At 39.0% G+C, this 18,251-nt stretch overlaps 1 protein-coding gene across 5 annotated transcripts in view; it reads right to left on the reverse strand.

Annotated features, from left to right (window-relative positions):
* The window catches only part of AAK1 (AP2 associated kinase 1), a 133,166-nt gene that overhangs the window by 47,763 nt on the left and 67,152 nt on the right, over window positions 1-18,251 (reverse strand). For all 5 annotated transcript variants that reach the window (XM_054727839.1, XM_054727838.1, XM_054727841.1 and 2 more), the window contains exons 4-8: window positions 11,787-11,895; window positions 9,881-10,023; window positions 3,043-3,164; window positions 1,775-1,856; window positions 1,149-1,281 (exon numbers count right to left, since the gene is read on the reverse strand). In XM_054727839.1, the coding sequence (XP_054583814.1) occupies window positions 1,149-1,281; window positions 1,775-1,856; window positions 3,043-3,164; window positions 9,881-10,023; window positions 11,787-11,895 (589 nt within the window). The remainder of the gene's footprint in view (window positions 1-1,148; window positions 1,282-1,774; window positions 1,857-3,042; window positions 3,165-9,880; window positions 10,024-11,786; window positions 11,896-18,251) is intronic.

Here is an 18,251-nt window from a genome sequence, read left to right on the forward strand (position 1 = left end):
AAAAGAAAAAAATGAGTTACAAAAAATCCAATCATTCTAGCATCAAATTGGGACATTTTCTCGTATTTCCTTCCAATCTCATTTAAATAACTGCAATTCTAGAACAGACATAACACTTTACCTCTGAAAACAATCCAATAACCATTAAATGCCACATCCCATTCCTTTCAATAATACCCTCCTTCACTTTTTTGTCAATAAATGGAAGAGGCTGATTGATAAAATTGGCATAATGGAATAAACAGTCACTTAAAAACTATGTTAACTTGGATAAATTACCTATACTTTTCTCATTTGCATAAAATGGAGATAATTACATTTATTGTATAAGGTTTAAAGAATTAAATGAAGTATAAACTATATAAAAGTAGGCCCTCAAAAAATGTCAGATGCTTCTTCGCCCACATTGGCTTCTATTTTCTTCAGAGCATCCCCACTTAGGACCCAAACTGGGTTGCTCAGGATTTATAATCCATAATGGTTAAAATTTAGATGCTACATGAGTTCAGTGATATAAAAAGATAATAAAAATAATCTGTTTCTTTAGCTTTTTAGTACAGAGGCTTATGCAAAGATTATTTGGTCTACCATCTGGTTAATGAACATTAGTACATATGCTTACTCCGACAATGCAAAAAAGTGGGGAATTTAAAAAAACATTTAAAGCACTGAGTTTAAATACTTGTTATCAAAATCCAGTGATTAACCTAAATTAGAGGAAAAACCTAGTTCCATAGAGTTATACAGTCTTAATTATATATTCACTCCAGCCAATGCACCGCAATCATTATTTGAATTGCTTCCAGTTTTGCAAAGATGAATTCCTCATCACTTGATGACTCAGCTGGACTCCTTTGGTACCAGAGCCTATAAAACAGACTACAAGAGAACAGAGCAGTACTATATTGCTCAAAGTACAGTTAGGATTTCTGCTCAGGTGGCTGGCTTAGGTGTAAAACAGAGTTTAGATTTCTAGCAAAAAACAACAAACCACCACTCTCACTGGTTACTGTTATATTATGTTTGAGTGACCAACCATTATCAACTGATTTCTTTATCTTTGCATCCAACCCACCAGTCCCTTTACCCTCCAATTCATTCCTAGAGATTAACAATAAAAATATAAAACTAGAAACTTGAATACTTACTAATTAAGCAGTGCATGTCTTGGGAATATCGAGAGTTATCAGGAATTGTGAAGTTTCCATCACATATTGCCACTTGACTCTCCCCAAATGGCAAAGTGAAGTAGCATAATTTATACAATAAACATCCAAGAGCCTAAAAAAAATAAAGAAAGCAGATTGCTACTAGTGGTGTATTTACCATAACTACAAATGGGTCTACTGAGAAATACATTTACTAGCAGATATAAAAATTATATACTATTAACCTACTAATAATTTGAATTTAGAGCCCAACACCACTATTAAGCTGCTGAGTTACATTATTTCTACTATCATTACCAAATTGAGCTCTAATAAAGAACAAGTATTTCAGCTGTTCTGCTCTTAAGAACTAGTATCACATATGTGACAACCATCTAAATAATGGGCAGGTCACCTGAATAATTCTCACAGAGCTCTCAAGTCATTTTCTTTCACATGCTTAAAGAAGCAATGGTTGGTCACCTCGGGTTAAGAATAACCTCGAGAGATAAGTAGACGACAAGTTGTCACAGTGGCCACCCTTGCTATGGCAGTCTGGATTAAACTAGGAGATTACAGCCAAGACCGCTGATATCTGAGATGTGGATAGGTTAGTTGACACCTACCCAAATGTCTGCCTTCGTAGTGATGATTTTGCCACTGTACAGGTTGACCATTTCTGGTGCTCGATAGGACAGCGTTGTGTATCTACAATCAAAAGATTCATTTTTTGTTAAACATGTCAATGATGTAAAGACCAGGGGTAGCAGAAATACTTCATATATAAGCTCCCTGGGAGCAATCTGCAGAAGAGAGTATGAAATATTAGTGCAGATAAAATAAAAGGCTGTCCTTGGTCCACACCCGTGGCCCTCTAGCAGCAGTCCTGCTCAAGAGCATGTGGGGACCCAGACACTGTGGCATTAAATAAACTCCAAAAGCAATTTTTCTTGGGTCCTCAAATAAAAAAATTTTCTCCTATAAATCCCTGTTGTGTTTGATATTATGTTTTGCTGGTATGTTTTTAAAAATAGTAATTCCTTTTAATGTGACTTCACACAGAAATATAATACTGGCTAGGATGCTGGAGAACAGCAGAAAATGGGCCCTGGCTGGGGTGGGAGGTGGTTGGATCTTTGTGGGTGGATTAGGGTTGAAACAACAGTGACTTGTGCTGCTTGAGTCTCTAGAGCCCAGAGGGTACTGTGGTTTAGGTGTTCATTAGGGTCTTGGACCACAAGTTTTCCTGCCCCAGGCTTTATTGCCAGAGTTGTGATGCAGGAAAGGAAAGAAAGGATCAGGATATGAGTGGGCATGCTAGACTGCTGATTTATTAGTAGTAGTAATAGTGAGTGCTGTTGCCTGTAAAAATCCAACACTTTGGACAACAGGAAAAATGGGTCAGGTTCTTACTGGAGTCACATATCCAAAGAAGCTTTTCCTCATGAATGTCAGTGACTCAATATCCGTAGAGACTTCAATAGCCCTACTCAGCCCTCCATATACTGCAGGTGAGCTCCTTATAAGAAGAAAGGAATACAAAGCAAGTTAGGGTTCAGTAAAAGTGTACCCAACGGACTAATAACATCACGGATGTTTTATTTCTATGATGTGTGTACTATTCAGCTTTTTAAGGGCAATATGACATAAATAAAAATATCTATATACAATTATCATAGGCCCATTGCTAAAGTGTATCAGAGTCTTCATTTTACCCTACTAATCAATAATTATAAACCCCCTCCAAAATCTCCACTTAAAATCAAACAAGCCAACTACCAACATAATTATCTAAGAAGAGGAACAAACTGACTAGCATCATTGCCATCCCACCCTGACCTTCTCATCCATAAGCTGAAAGCTGCTGATCTCCAAGAAAGAAGGAAAATCTTACTTCTTAATCTCATCTTCTACTGCATTCACTCCTTCAGTTTGTGGATTCTGGAATTTGTTGGTGGCGCTTCCAAAGTCACACAAGACGTAGTGGCCTCGGTCATGCAAGAGGATATTTTCAACCTGAAAAACATTCCCCAACCATCCATTCCAAGATGTCATTTGTAATGTGTGTGAAATTTTGGATCTCATTAACATAAATAATATTATTTTATCTATGATAATCCCATTAATGTGCACCCTCTAAGTATATCAACAGGGGTCATCCCAAGTGGAATAAAACAAGACATACAGCAACAGGGGAAAATTAGAGTGGAGAGGGTAAAAAGAGGCAACTCCACATGGGGAAGCAGGAGTCTCAGTTTTCTATTTCCAGGCTCATTTCTTACCTCTGCAGAAACAGTCCTTATATTTTCAAGCCTTTGCATCTTTTAAATACACACACACACACACACACACACACACACACACACACACATTTTTAATTGATTTCAGAGAGGAAGGGAAAGGGAGAGAGAGATAGAAACATCAATGATGAGAATTATCAATCAGCTGCCTCCTGCACGCCCCACACCAGGGATGGAGCCCACACCTGTGCATGTGCCCTAACTGGGAATCAAACCATGACCTTCCTGGTTCATATGCTGACACTCAACCACTGAGACACACCAGCTGGGCAAGCCTTTGTATCTTTTGTCATGTTCTTCTATCAGTCTTGAATGCTGTCTCTGATTCCCCACTTTTACCCAGCTACCAAAATCCCATTCCTCTTTCAAACTCCAGTTTAAATGCTGCCTCTTCTTTGAAGCCTTCTTCAGGTACCCACTCAGACAAATATCACTCCTTCCCTATGTTCCTTCAGTACTTTGCTCTTCCTGATATCAATTATTTCATTTGGGCCTTGTAAAAACATACATCAATTTCTTTACTACAAGAGATTAGAATTTTCAGAATTAATAAATATTTGCTATATTTTAGTTAATTCTCAAAGTGATTAAAGAGCTATGGGAAAATGTGCAGTATTATCCTTGTCTTTTTACAGATGAATTCTTTGGGCAGTTCTGGATAGAATGAAACTTACAAAGTCTAGAACCTAGTAAAATTCTGATATCAAAGGAGTCTGTCAGTGAAATAACAACTCCAAAAACCACGAGCACTACTGTACTCAAGACATATTAATTTTTGGTATAGGTAAATTTGAGACAGCATATGGACCTGAGCCAGGAGCCCGAGAATACCAGATGGCCAGAAGAAAAACCACATAGCTGGAGAGACCCTACTGCCAGAAGCCCAAGGATGCCAAAAGGCCAGATAAGTTCATACAAGAATGTCATACCACCCCCAAAAAAGGTCACCACTCCTCCACTGTGACAGGAACAGTGCTCTGCTGGTCACTGGTACTGCAAAGAAAACTGGAAACATGGGACTGAACACATTATGGGCTGGCGCTCTTATGAATGGGGAGATGAGATAAAGCTGGGCCTTGGAGGAGTGAAGGCCTTAGAAAAGTGAAACTAGTTTTAGGAACAATGGCACAGAGGCAGGCATGATAATAACAATGGTATCAGCAACTAATAGCACTATGTGCTAGGCACTGCGCCGTGCACTTTTACCTATAGTATTTCATGAAAATCTTACAAAGCCTTTTTGTCCCCACTTAGATGAGAAATGGGATCCATTTCTAACATACCTGAGGTCACAAGACTGGAAGAGCAGGATTGGACTCAGGCTGCCTGACTGCTGGGACTACACCATCACCCACTGCACTGATGTGTATTATGCAATTATGGAATATGGGCAGTTCGGACTGGAGAAAGAAGGGTGCAGAAGGAGAGAAGACCAAAGAAGCAGACAGAGGGCAAAGTGAAGAAGGCCACTAGTGAAGAGAGGCCACCAAGTGAAGAAGGCCACCACTCAACATTTTAACAGTCGGCAGCAGGTGAAAAGAAGTGCTTTAGGAAAGCTGGCGTGGTGATAGAGGAGGGAGAAAAAGAAAGGAGACAGTGAGGTGCAATTGTCCAGTGTGAGTGAGGTGAATACAGCCAGGTCTAGACTAGGGCCAGGAGGGATTAAATGAGATTAGGAAGGAAGAGAACCAACTGGATATTGACACTCATCTTTTGAAAGCTGGGAGACTTATTAACACTCATCTTTTGAAAGCTTGGGAGACTTTTTATAGTGACTTTGTTTTTGACAATGTCCCTTTTAGGATGTAAGCCTAACAATGGTTACCATTGCTTACAATCCTCAAGTCATTCAGCTATCTGAGAGTTTAATACACTGACCTTACTTCCCAACCCATTGGCTTAAGAGTGTTATTAAAGTCATCACTCCAAAACTCTGATTATAGCTTTAGCCAAAATGCCTGGAAAGCCACCTCCTACTGACCTCTTCATCTTGACATTATTTCAAACAGATATGGCATTCAGGCATTTCAGTCACAGGATTTATTACCACTGGAAATTCTGGAGGATTAGATGAATGCAGATTTTCAAACCTGTGATTCTAAAAATAGGACAAGAATCTTCAGCCTATTATACTTCATGAGATCCAAATCTCTTTTCTGACAAACAAACAAAATCCAAAATGGAAGTAAAAAAACCCTTAGCCTCTGTTTTGATTTGGTCACTGAATTAACTGTGTAGGTCACAACCTTTCTGGACAGAGGTCACCTGATTGGTCAAAGGAGAGGGCTGGCTTTAGGGGACCTTCCCAGGCTTATGATCCCATGATCTGTAATAATAACCTCTATCTTTCCTCAGAGAAATAAAAATTTTAAAATGGGGGAAATAACTAAAATGTTAAAATAACGTATTTGAGGAAGGATCTTCAATAAAAAACAGAACTGTTTCAGTTATTTTTAGAACATAAGCTGCTTAAGGACCAGGACCGATTTCAGTGTATTTCCTATGTGTAATGTGAAAGAAAGACCAGGCGGAACAAGGGGTTTTCTCAGTTCTGCATGTGAACAAGCAGAGCCCCACACAGGGTGGTACTGACTCAACCAGGGGTCCACAGATGTCCTGGCCTATGCTCTCTCCTCTGTCCCTTGGAGTTTTATTCACAGTGGTGTCTCTTCACCAAATGGAAATCCTGCTCGCAGAGAAGCAACCAGAAGGCCAGCAAAGAGCACTTCCCCTGGGCAGCAGGAGAATAATGAACTTCTTGGCTCTGCTACCACTAGGTCTGCAGTGGCTGGTTCCGCAGTGACAAAGAGCTCAGCGTAGCGCAGGCTATGTGATAAATGACACAGTCAGGGCAAACAAGACATAGCCAAGGCAAACAAGAGGTATATGGGGACTTCACTCACGGCATAGGAAGCTGGCAGTGTGGCAGGCAAATGCGACTGCCCACCACGCACATACTAGTAGGAATCAACAAAATCTAACATGCTAATGAAAGCACCAATTTAAGATTTGGGAGCTGTAGAAAGCTTCAATCAAAACAACCAGGAGTCAACGACTAAAATCAACAGCAACAGGACTCCTCTAGAACAATCACAATCGGGAATTCTCCCACGGACCCTATTTACATTCCCTATTCCCAAGGTAGAGGAGAAAGGGAAACCAAGTTCCCTGGACCACTACTGCCACCTGGCAGCAAGCCTGATGGTCTTCAATACTGATTAAAGCGCATCTACACAGCCCAACACTGCTCCCAGGAACACTGAGGAGGGGACACGGCTGAGGGCAGGCTGGGAACGAGTGGGGCAGCCTCCCGATCAGGCCGAGGCCTCACCCTCCGATTCCAGTTGGCTCCATGTTCTTCTGCTGAGACTTCTCATGGGCTGTTCAGTGCACTGAAGGAAGAGTCTGGGGCTCTAGCTGCCTGAGCCCAAGCACTGACCTACTCCGTGTACCTTAAGTTCCCATCACTGACACTTACCTACCACCTCACAGCAGCACTGTGAACAGGGCATTAATATGCTGGGAATATGCAAACTGGGTAGGTTATTCACAGGTATAAAATAATTATCATTTTGGCCTCATTTAATCCAATAAATGTTTACAAAGTCAAAATAAAGGAAGATTTTGTTTAAGAACATGGGAATAGCACTCTCTAAAGGATGCTTGAGGGCCCCCTCTTCTTGCTCTCATCTCCATACCCTCTCTGGGCTTACTGTGCAAGGGATGTGCCTGGACAGTGACATGCATGCATTAACCTTACAACCCTAACAAAGCTGGCACTGTTGTCTCCACTTCAGGGAGGGAACCGAGGCTCATGGCTAAGTGTTTATAGGAGTAACCAACAGCCTGAGGAGCAGGTAGAGAACGATTTCACAGAGGGCAAGGGAGGAGACAGTCACAAAGGAGTCAAAGGCCACAGGAGGAGAATAAGACAGGGACTGAGAAGTGTTCTTTGCATCTGGCAATATGAAGGACGCTGCCATGTTCATCTCTCACAGCACTTACAATTCGGTACAAGTCACACTGCGAGTGCTACAAAATCCAAGTTCCGATGTGAAATTGAACCTCATCTGACACAGGAGAAAATGGGGCTCCAGAGAGGCTGGGATTCCCATACTCACAGACCAGGGCAGGTGCTGCTCAGCCATGCTTCTCCCCTATTTTTTGCCCCTCACAAACTCTTCTCCAAGGTAGGTAGCAGGAACAAAGGACAGTTCCTGAAGCATTGGTACTATTTATTTCAAAAGATATGCTAACAGGTCTAAGGATTTCACTCATCAGTAAAATATCAATACATAGAGTGTGGCCTCTAGCTTGATGTGCAACCTGCCATGCACCTCTCCGTCCTCAAAGCCTTGTGGTTCCCTTCTCTAGGCAGACCTCAGGCTCCACTCTCTGCCTGAAATGTCCTTCATCCTCTCTGTGACCACCCATATCCCACTAGTACTTCAAAATCCCACTTTTCTAGAAGATTCCAACCACCATTTCCCTGATCTCACTATCTGATCATATATTAAGCCACTTGATTTTCATCTATTCATCACTTGGTTCTATAAAGTTTTGTATTTCACCTATTTCTGTTTCAAGTCTAAATATTTCATTTATGTCCTGTCATCTATACTTCAAACATTTTGACAGTAGGAACCATATTATATCTGTACAGAATTATGTACTCATACTATGCTATGCTCATAATATTTACTGAGATGTATTCTTTTTCTATTCAGAAAAAGGGCTGACTGTAGGCAGAGGTACATGGAGAAGGCTATCGAAGGCATTGGAGGTATATATGTACGGTATCTTCCTGAAAGCTAACTTTAGTACAGAAATGACAGTATGTATGTACCACTTAACGCCCACTATGAATGGCTAAAATAAAAAAGGACAATAGCAAATATTGGTGAGGATGTGGAGAAATTAGAACCCTCATGTATTGCTGATGGAATGTAAAATAGTGCAGCCACTGTGGAAGACAGTTTGGCAATTTGTCAAAAAGTTAAACATATTTACCACATGACGTAGCAATTCCACATAGGTATACACCCAAGAGCACTAAAAACGTATACCTACATAAAAACTAGCACATGGTTGTTCATTGTAGCTTTAGTCATAATAGCCAAAGTAGAAACAATTCAAATGTCCCTCAACGGATCAATGAATAAGAAAAATGTGGTATATCCACACCATGAAATATTCTGCTTTGAAAAGGAAAGAAGTACTGCTACATGCTACAACACAGATGAACCTTGAAAACATTATTCCAGGTGAAAGAAGTCAGACACAAGAGGTCATATACTGCATGAGTCCATTTATATGAAATGTCCAGAACAGGCAATAGAAAATAGATTAGTGGTTACCCAGGGTTAGAGGATCAGGAAATGAAGAGTGATTGCTAATGGATGCAGGATTTCTTTCTGGGGTGATGAAATGTTCTGAAATCAGATAGTGAGGACGATTGCACAGCCTTGTAAATGAACTAAATTGTACACTTTATTTCTTTTTTGAATTGTACACTTTAAAAGAGTGAGTTTTATGGTATGTGAATGATATCTCAATTTTTAAAAAAGAGCCCAAACATAAATGCTAGTATGCTGCTGAACATACAAAAGAATATACTTTAGAATATAAACCACATGAGGTGCTTATTAAGATATGAATTCCTGGGCCTCCCTGACACTGCTACCAAAATTACAGCCCAATAGATTCAGTGTGGAACCCAGCAGCCTGCATTTAACAAGCGCACTAGGGAATGCTGATGTAAGTTATTAGCCATGAAGCACATTTCTCAAAACATGGGTATAATAAAAAGAAGCTGCAATTTAGAATCAGAAGAATTGTACTCAAATTCTGGTACTGTTCCTAGTTGTATGACCTTAGGCAAGTCATAAAACCTCTCTGCTCCTCTCTACATAAAGTGTCGAGTAGAGTATGGCACACAGTTGGTGCTCCATAAATGCTAGCCAATTCTATTCAACAAACATTGTGAAGCGACTACAGCGTGAAAGGCCTGGTGCAAGCAGATGGTAATTAGTAGGACAAATTTTTAAAGTAATAAATTAATAGATTTTGCAAAATAGGAAATAGACTTTAAAGACCAAGCATCATTGTTTATTATCTATTTAAATTAAATATAACTTTTCATGACCCAGGAAAAGTGAATATGGCAGTATATCAAGAAAAATAAAAACAATGTGTGCTCAAGCATTTGATGATTATGAAGAATTTCTGAAAACTACTTAATAAAACTGATATCTATACTGTACTGTTGTATCTTTTCTTTCTTTGCATTTTCTTTCCCCAAGAAGAATGAAAGCTCAGAATTTGGAACCATGCCTCACACTTCTCTCATACCCCTAGTGTCTACCCCATCCCTGGGGCAGATAGAAAATACTCTGTAAGAACAAACACTTAATTAAATAGGTGGTCTGTTACCTTCAGGTCACGGTGAATAATAGGAGTTTTGCACTGATGGAGGCGGGCAACAGCTTCACAGGTGTCACAAAATATCTGGAGCACTTCGTTCTCTGTAAAACCTGTTTGCAGGCGTTGGTTCATCAGGTTGACCACCTGGCCTCCTGAGAGGGGTATAGAGGAAAAGAGGTTATAAACATTCAGGCTCATCACTTACCCAAGAGAATAAATGACTCTCCACAAAGCAGCAACCTGGACAGACATGATTACTTGGCTCAACAGACTAGTTGTGCCAGGACTAAAACCCAGCTGTCTTGATTTACAACCTGGAATTTGTTATTTTTTTTAACAATCTGGTGCTTTCTCCAATGTGTCAAAAACCGTTTCTTGCCCTGGCTGGTTTCTCAGTGGTTAGGGCATAGGCCATGGACGGAAGAATCACAGGTTTGATTCCTGGCCAAGGGCACATACCTCGGCTGCAGATCGATCCCTGGCCCTGGTCGGGATGTGAGCAGGAGGCAACCAATCAATGTTTCTCTCTCACATCAATGTTTCTCTCTCTCTCTTCCCCTCCTTTCCCTCTCTTCCACTCTCTCTAGAAAATCAATGAAAAAAATATCCTTTGGTGAGGATTAAAAGTAAAAAAACAGTTTGCTTATTCCATTATGTACCCCAGACATGAGCTGCCCTCATTATGGCTTCAAGATTAGTAATAGAGCTGACAATATGGTCCTGCTCTAGTTGCCTGGTTATACTGTCCCTGCTTTGTCTGAAACAAGACCACAGGTTCAACTCGCCGTATCTTTTAGTAAGAATCCAATTGCACAATAAACCTCAGGAGAAGGAAAGAAGACAGCTTTTATAGTCTGTATTTCAGGAACAGCCTGGTCTTCCTGCCTTCACTACTTGCCGCCTAATCTGTAGAAATGCTACGCCAACATTTAATCTCCAGGACCAAAAGCCTAATGGCTTCATTTACAAAATTAACCAGATCCCTGAATGCTCCTACTGCCTCATCTCTAAACGTTTTACTGTCCAAAAAGGCCTGGGTAGGAGGAAACAAACTGTCAAGTTCAAATTTGGTAGTATTTTTAAAAATCAGGTTAATAGTAAAGGCTGAAATTATCAGTTAACATCACATTTTGGGGATAAACAACATACTTAGTTTATGGACAGTATCTTAAAGCAAGGAAAATGTTAGTGGAAGTAAGGGTGACTACATAACAGTGAGACAGTGACCCAAGCTTGTAAGTGGCAGCTGCTTAATAAAAAAAAGTCACACCTCCAAACAATGGTTGTATGAAATACCATCAACTCTGAATAAAATCATGCTATCGTCTGGATTTCCCAAGATAAATACTGCTTGAAACTCCATGCTTTCAACTACTAAACTCCACTGTTAAGAGCAGCATAGTTTGAATGTAGCCTTCCTGGCAATTATAGCTCTCGAGCAAGGGGAGGAAGGAAAAGGATTCTTTTATCCCATAACAAGGACGGTGGTGTGGGTGGAGAATAGAACACACGAGAGAGGGAGTGGGGAAGCTGAATTGTTTCTGTAGTCCATCTGGAGTTGGGCCTTTATTATGTGCCTTCATTATTTGTTTTAAAGCACCACAAAGAACACATTCATTCTCATTCTGATACATTCTCATTCATATACAAGCACCAACCCTTCCTAAATCTAAAAAAATGGAGTTTTGCATTATCCACCACTTTGAACTGTTTCTGCCACTGATCCCTGCCATTATCAGAATAACCAAGTGGTGACAGCAGACTCTGTATTTTTTAGCCTCTTAGTTTTCCCATCTTTAAAACCAGAACAACATACGTACATTAGGGTACAGTGTAATAACTAAAACAACCACCATGCCCTTGACAATTCAAGTGCCAGTGAAATGAGAGCTTAAGATATGACTCATATACTCACCCCTACAGAAGTCCATCAGAATGAGCACTTCCCATACATCACCACTACTCACATTGTTGATACTAGAATCAATGTAACCCACAATGTTCTTGTGTCCCGACAAGTCCCTCTGTGAAGAAGAGTTAAAATATTTTCAGTTACAGACACCAATAGAAACACAATGAGCCAGTCAGTTCCGTTAGCACATGTAACTTAAATACACAGAGAATAAGGAGCAGGGTCAAGAGCAGATTCCCAGTGGTCTCTGAGATTCATGGCCAGATCTTCAATAGCAATCCAAAAACCCTACTAAACCATAGCACTCTCCTGAACCCTAGAACCAAATGGACACAGGGTGATACTTGCTTACTGCATTAGTGATCCATGAAAACTGGAAGCAACACTGCGGGACCACTGCAGAGGGGCTACGAGGAGAGAAACAGTATGAACTATTTAAACATGTGAGTTTTTAATTCAGAAAAGTGAAACTGATGTTTTTTCCTGGTTGTAGGGAAACAAGTAAATTCAACTTGATTTAAACTGTTCATACTGTTTTTGTCCCTTTAGAACTATATAAAAGCATAACTGCTTTACAAAGTTTTACAGAAACTACAATGGAATCCAGACCTAAGCATTTTGCTTGTAATTAAGCCTTTCAAGCCAACCAGCTGGTATATAAATAAGATGGGTCATGTTTCCAGCTCTCTGGTTGGAAATGCATATCATCTCCTCGGGCTGCTTGTGGAATTAATTTTGTGTCAGGACCCAGTGAGGCACCAGAAGCTGCCTCTTACCCTGGCATAGTTATTACAACATCGAAGGGGCAAATCTGTGTAGTGATGATGTTCAAAATCTAAGGTCATTAGTAAGCAAAAATTGAGCTAGGTGGAAAATATTTTTGCAAAAATCTATTATTAACTAGTTTTAATAAATTATTTTGCTTTAATAAAAAGTGGGAGAGTAAGAAAAATATGTAGTTCTGTAAGAGTCACCATACAAATTTGGCAGTCTGGACCACAGAATAGTAACTATCACCACATAAACTAGAGATTCATTACACTGTTTAAAGTAATAAATAAAGTCTCTTGCAATCTGAAATCACATACCCAAATAAGAGGAAGCCTCACAATATCAAATGAACACAACTGAACCCTGAGCATCAAAGTTAAAACTCATTAGAACTTTCCTCTGAATGAAAGATTAAAAATGTAGTTGCCTCAGAAGGTAGACCAAAGGCAGAAATGTGACCACTGCAATTGGCAATGGGGAAGTCGTTGGAGATCCATGCAAGAACAGTTTCAGAGAGGGCATGGAATGGAGGTGAGAATTGAATTGGATTTGCAAAGAATGGGAATCAAATATATAGAGCCAGCAACTACAGATTACTCTTTCAAAACATTTTGTGCTGAAGAGAGAAGCAGCACTGAGGAAAAGAATTTTTAGGATGGGAGATAAGTGAGCAATGGAGAATGGAAGGAGCCAGGAGAAGAAAGCTGTAAGGCTGCGATAATTGATGGAACAAAGTCCCATACGTAGGTAGAAGAGGTGAGGATTCAGAGCACTGTTACAGGGACTGTCTTAGACACATCTTTCCCTGGCAAGCAGGAAGGAAATAAAAATGGATATGAATATTGGTTTAAAGCTAGGGAAAAAATTTGAGTGAGCTCAGATCTACTGTTTTGGTAGAAAGCAAAATCATCTTCAAGTATATGGGAATGAGAAAGAAGCTTGATGAGCAAAAAGTCTTAGAACAACTGCATTGGGTAACAGACAAGAGAGATAATGAGGCAGAAAAGCAGCCTCTAGAGTTCAAGTTTCTCCAAACAGAGAGTGATTTCAGGACTCGTGTTTCGCAGGACTATCATTCTCTCTGCTTTTCAGTATTATCAACTCTTATGGAGTTGTTTCATTTACACAGTCCTGGAAATAGGAAGAACTGAAGAGAAGTTCTTGGAAAACAAAATGGAGCAGAAGATCGTGTCCTCCAAATGTCCACAAGGAGGAATGAAAGACTAATATTTTTACACTAAACTGTTTGAAAAAGAATCAGCAATGCTGCCTGTGACTTTGTATTGCCCAAAGAGGAATAAAAAGAATCTACAATAAAAAAGCATTCGGTAGAGTCAAGAGGAGGTTAAGAGCTATTAGAGGACCCAAACTAGATAATTAACATCTGCAGATGGCATCCTAGAACAGCTTGCCAAGATGTTTGCTGATGAGTTCAAGTCCATCTTTATCTTCAACTGATAAAATTCCTGTTTATTTTATCTTCTGCAGAGATTCTGAAATATATCTCCCAGAAAAGACCACCTCTTTGGAGGGAGACCATGACTTTTAATGACTTGATGATGCAGCAATATCTCAGATCTTAGAGTAAAACATCACTGGCTTATAACTGATGGAGAAGATCATCAGTTATAAAAAGATCATCAGTTATACTGTTTGAATAGTTTTGAAATGTAGAAAAGGTCAAGAGAAAATCTTACTGCAAATTGAGACTGACTTACATTTACAGTACTCTGGCATTAGCTCCCAGCAGCTGCAGGCCAGAAGATACCCCAGCTTCCCTGTCTTTAGTTAAAAGACCAGTCCCAGGCTTACAGAATAGACTGGATATAGAGGTATGGGATGGAATCCACATTGGGAGAAGGCAGGAGGGAGGGAGGTAGGAAGGAGGGAGGAGAGACAATCTCAATAACTATTCAGGAAGAAGCAGAACATGGGGAAGATGCTTTGATGCCCTTGGCTACAACTAGCATTTGGAATATTGGGATAAATATCTATATGGTGAGTGTAAGTCAAAACCTGAGTTTTAGGGTGTGGGGAATGTTCAGTTAACTATAGATCAGATCAGTTTATATTACATGATTTTAACAGTGATAAGTCTAAAGAGATTGTGTTGTCATTTCAAACTTTTATTTTTAAATTAACACTAAGCAAGATAAATAAAGTACCGACAAACATGTTATTAGAAGACCTACTTTATTAAATAGATATCTAGAGTGGTTTAGAGTTAGCTTATTAACTTTCATATTTAACTGCTTGAAGTGCTTAAAATCTTTTTTCACAAACACACACAAAAACTAGCATTTGAAAATCAGCCCTTCAACCCAGATCCTATAGATTACAAATTTCAAGTTTATCTGGGATCCTAATTAATGATGCTTGTAGTACAGAACAGTATTCTATCCTTAACTTCACAATTCCTATAGCAGAATTCCTACTTAAAAATCTTAAGGCCTTATAAGAAAACAGAGGACTCAATTCCTAAATATATACCTAAAAACCTTTATATTCATGTGCAAGAAAACAAAGAAGATAGCATTCTAAATAGCATATCAATAATATCACTCACCTCAAAATAGTAAAAGTAAGTATTGCATATAACTAATTTCCCTACATGTCATTTCTCAAGCCACCCTTCCTTGCAATGTCAGCATCAAACCTACAGATTCTTACAGTGCTTACATTTGCGTAAAGTAAGTTTCTAAAAGGTATATTAACCCCTTTTGACCCTCTATTCAAATATTCAATGTTTTCTGAATTTGAGTCAACATTATTGCTACCTACTTCTAGAACCACACTAGGGTTGCACAGACCCTTTTAACCAAATTTCAGCTTAATTTAAAAGATGAAGAAAAGCAGTGCTAAAGCCTGAAATTAATTTCTCTCTCCCAAAGTTGCTTTGTAAAGGAGTCTTTTGCCTTACTTTTCCTTCTCAATAACTCTCCTCTCCAAGGAGTTATTCACAGGCATACAAAAACTGTCAAGTCCAGTGTAGTAGTGAAAGGAAAAACTCTGATATCTGGGCTGGTCCTGGAGTTATAGAAGGCCAAGGTATCTGGGGCCATTGTGGGTTTACCTACATAAGAAGTCCTAGATATTCTCCTATCTACACTCAAATGTACTCTCCTTTTCCCAAATCATACCATTAATTAATCCTGTACTTACTGAATAGATCTTTAACGTCATTTAGAGTCTGATTCAAAGTAGTATGGTCAAACGCTCATATAAATATGAATCAGCTGAAGGTTCTGTTTAAAAACAGATTCTAGCCCTGGCTTAGAAACATAAAAAGGGAATCTTTAAAATTGAAATAATAATTGCTTAGTTGAAAATATATGAAATATCTAAATAAGTTGAAAATTATGCCCACACAAATACCTGCACACAGATGTTTATAGCTGCTTTATTCATAACTGCTAAAATGTGGGAGCAACCAAAATATCCTTCAGTAGGTGAAAAGGTAAACTGTGATACATCCATCTAAAGAAATATTACTCAGCCCTAAAAATAAATGAGCTATCAAGCCATAAAAAAAGACATGAAAAACCTTAAATGCATATTACTGAGAGAAGCCAATCAGAAAAGGCTATACACTGAGTCATACTGAATAATTTCAACTATATCAAGTTCTGAAAAAGGCAAACTATGGCAAGAGTAAAAAAAAAAAAATCAGTGGTTGCCAGGGATTGGGGAGGGGAGACCAAGAATTAGCAATGTCAGCATGTTAATTAGAAATATAGCAAATCAATCAACTAAAAGTGGTTGCCTTGGGACCCTGAAATGGCATAGGAGGAGCCCTTGGAGAATTGCTTGACTTTTTTGTAACAAGTTTATTTAGTTCACTTACTCGAGTATTTAAGTTTTTAAAAAATATAAACAAAAATCGAGACAAAACTCCCACAGCTAATACCTGGCTGGACCAGAACTTGAACCCACATAATTTAATTCCTAATCAAGTTCATTAATTTGTGAGCACCTATGGGGCCTGTGTCTTCTTAGTTCCTCTACTCCAGTGCCTGCTTAGCACAAAGTAAGCCCTCGAACATGTTTATAAATGAGTGGGAGAAAGTTCAAGAGTGGGATTGCTTTGCTAACACCAGAAAATGAATGAGAAGAGCATTCCAGGCAGAGAAAATAGCAGAAGCAAAGACAGGAAATGAAGTGTGAGAGCTGAGCAAGGAAGGGGCAAGGTGAGAGTAGTAAGCATCCAGAAAACCCATGAGGTGGATAAAGGAAAATACCAGTATAGTGAGCACAGACATTTTGAGTTGTGTGAAAAGGTAGTGGGAAAACACTGGTGCCTTGTGGACAGATCCTCATGGCCCTGACTATATTTACTAGTATATGAGCCTTGGGGGTTTTTGTTTATTTGTTTTGCAATAATGACAGCAACACATTTCTATCAATAGTTACTTCCCAAATAGTTTCAGCTTTCTGGAATTCAAAGTAGTACCAGGCTCTCTAAAATTCTGAATTCCTTCAGTAGCTCAACTACAGTATAACTAGTTACTCTAAGTAGCCACAGAAAGGGCAATCCCACAAGGGGTGGGTAGGGGCAAGCAAAGCCTGGTGGGATCCCTACAATGCCATCCTCATCCACTTTTTAGATCTCGTTACAAAAGCATTAAAATCCAGAGCACAAATGAATCATCTCTTGATGAACATGCTATTACCATTACTCATACATTAATTTCATCCAAAGTTTATTAAGTGTTTACTCTATGTCAAGCAATGCGCTAGAATATAAAGTTTCTGATTTTAAATAACTTACTTTCTGATAGCAGTACTATTTATAAAATAACAAGATAAACAATATAATTGGCATTAACAAAAGTACTGTGGAGAGGGAGTAGGGGAGGGTGGGGGTAAGGGGAGAGATCAACCAAAGGACTTGTATGCATGCACATAAGCCTAACCAATGGACACAGACAACAGGGGGGTGAGGGCATGAGTGGGGGAGGGTGGGGGGTTAATGGGGGAATGAGGACACATATGTAATACCTTAATCGATAAAGAAATTTTTTAAAAAAATTTTTAAAAGTACTGTGGAAACATGATGGATTAAAGACTATTTACATTTTTTACATATAATGTTAAACAGGTGAAAGAGGCAACTCCAATAAATTCCATCACTCTGCCTTGATCATAATCAATTCATTGCCAATCTTGTTCTCTTCTAAATCCACTCATTAACTTCAAGACATCATATTATTTTATCTACAAATATTTTGTCATATACCTCTAATAGACAGGAACTCTTTTTTAAAACATATTAATCTGTATCTTGAAAACTAAGTTTTTAAGATATAATTAACATATAATAAAATGCACAGATCTTAAGGTGCTCAACAATTATACAGGCTTGTGTAACCACTACCCAAAACAAGGTATAAAACATTTCTATGGCCCAGAAAGTTCCCACCTGCCCTTTTCTAATCAATTTCTTACACCCTGCTAACTGCTTTCTGACTTTTATTACCAAGGATCACTTTTGCCTGTTCTTAGACTTTTATAAATGAAATCATAGAGTAAGAGGTTTCTAGGCCAAAAAAGAGAAAAGCATTCCAGGTGGAAAGAACTACATGTACAAAATAAAAATGTGTGGAAAGATATGTCACAGAATGCTGAAAAGCTCAAGGGAGTTGAAAACTGGACTGGTAACTGATAGAAGACAAGACTAGAAGAAGAGGCTTGTTGAAA

This window comes from Eptesicus fuscus, chromosome 16 (assembly GCF_027574615.1).
Source record: "Eptesicus fuscus isolate TK198812 chromosome 16, DD_ASM_mEF_20220401, whole genome shotgun sequence".
Classification (NCBI taxonomy): Eukaryota; Metazoa; Chordata; class Mammalia; order Chiroptera; family Vespertilionidae; genus Eptesicus; species Eptesicus fuscus.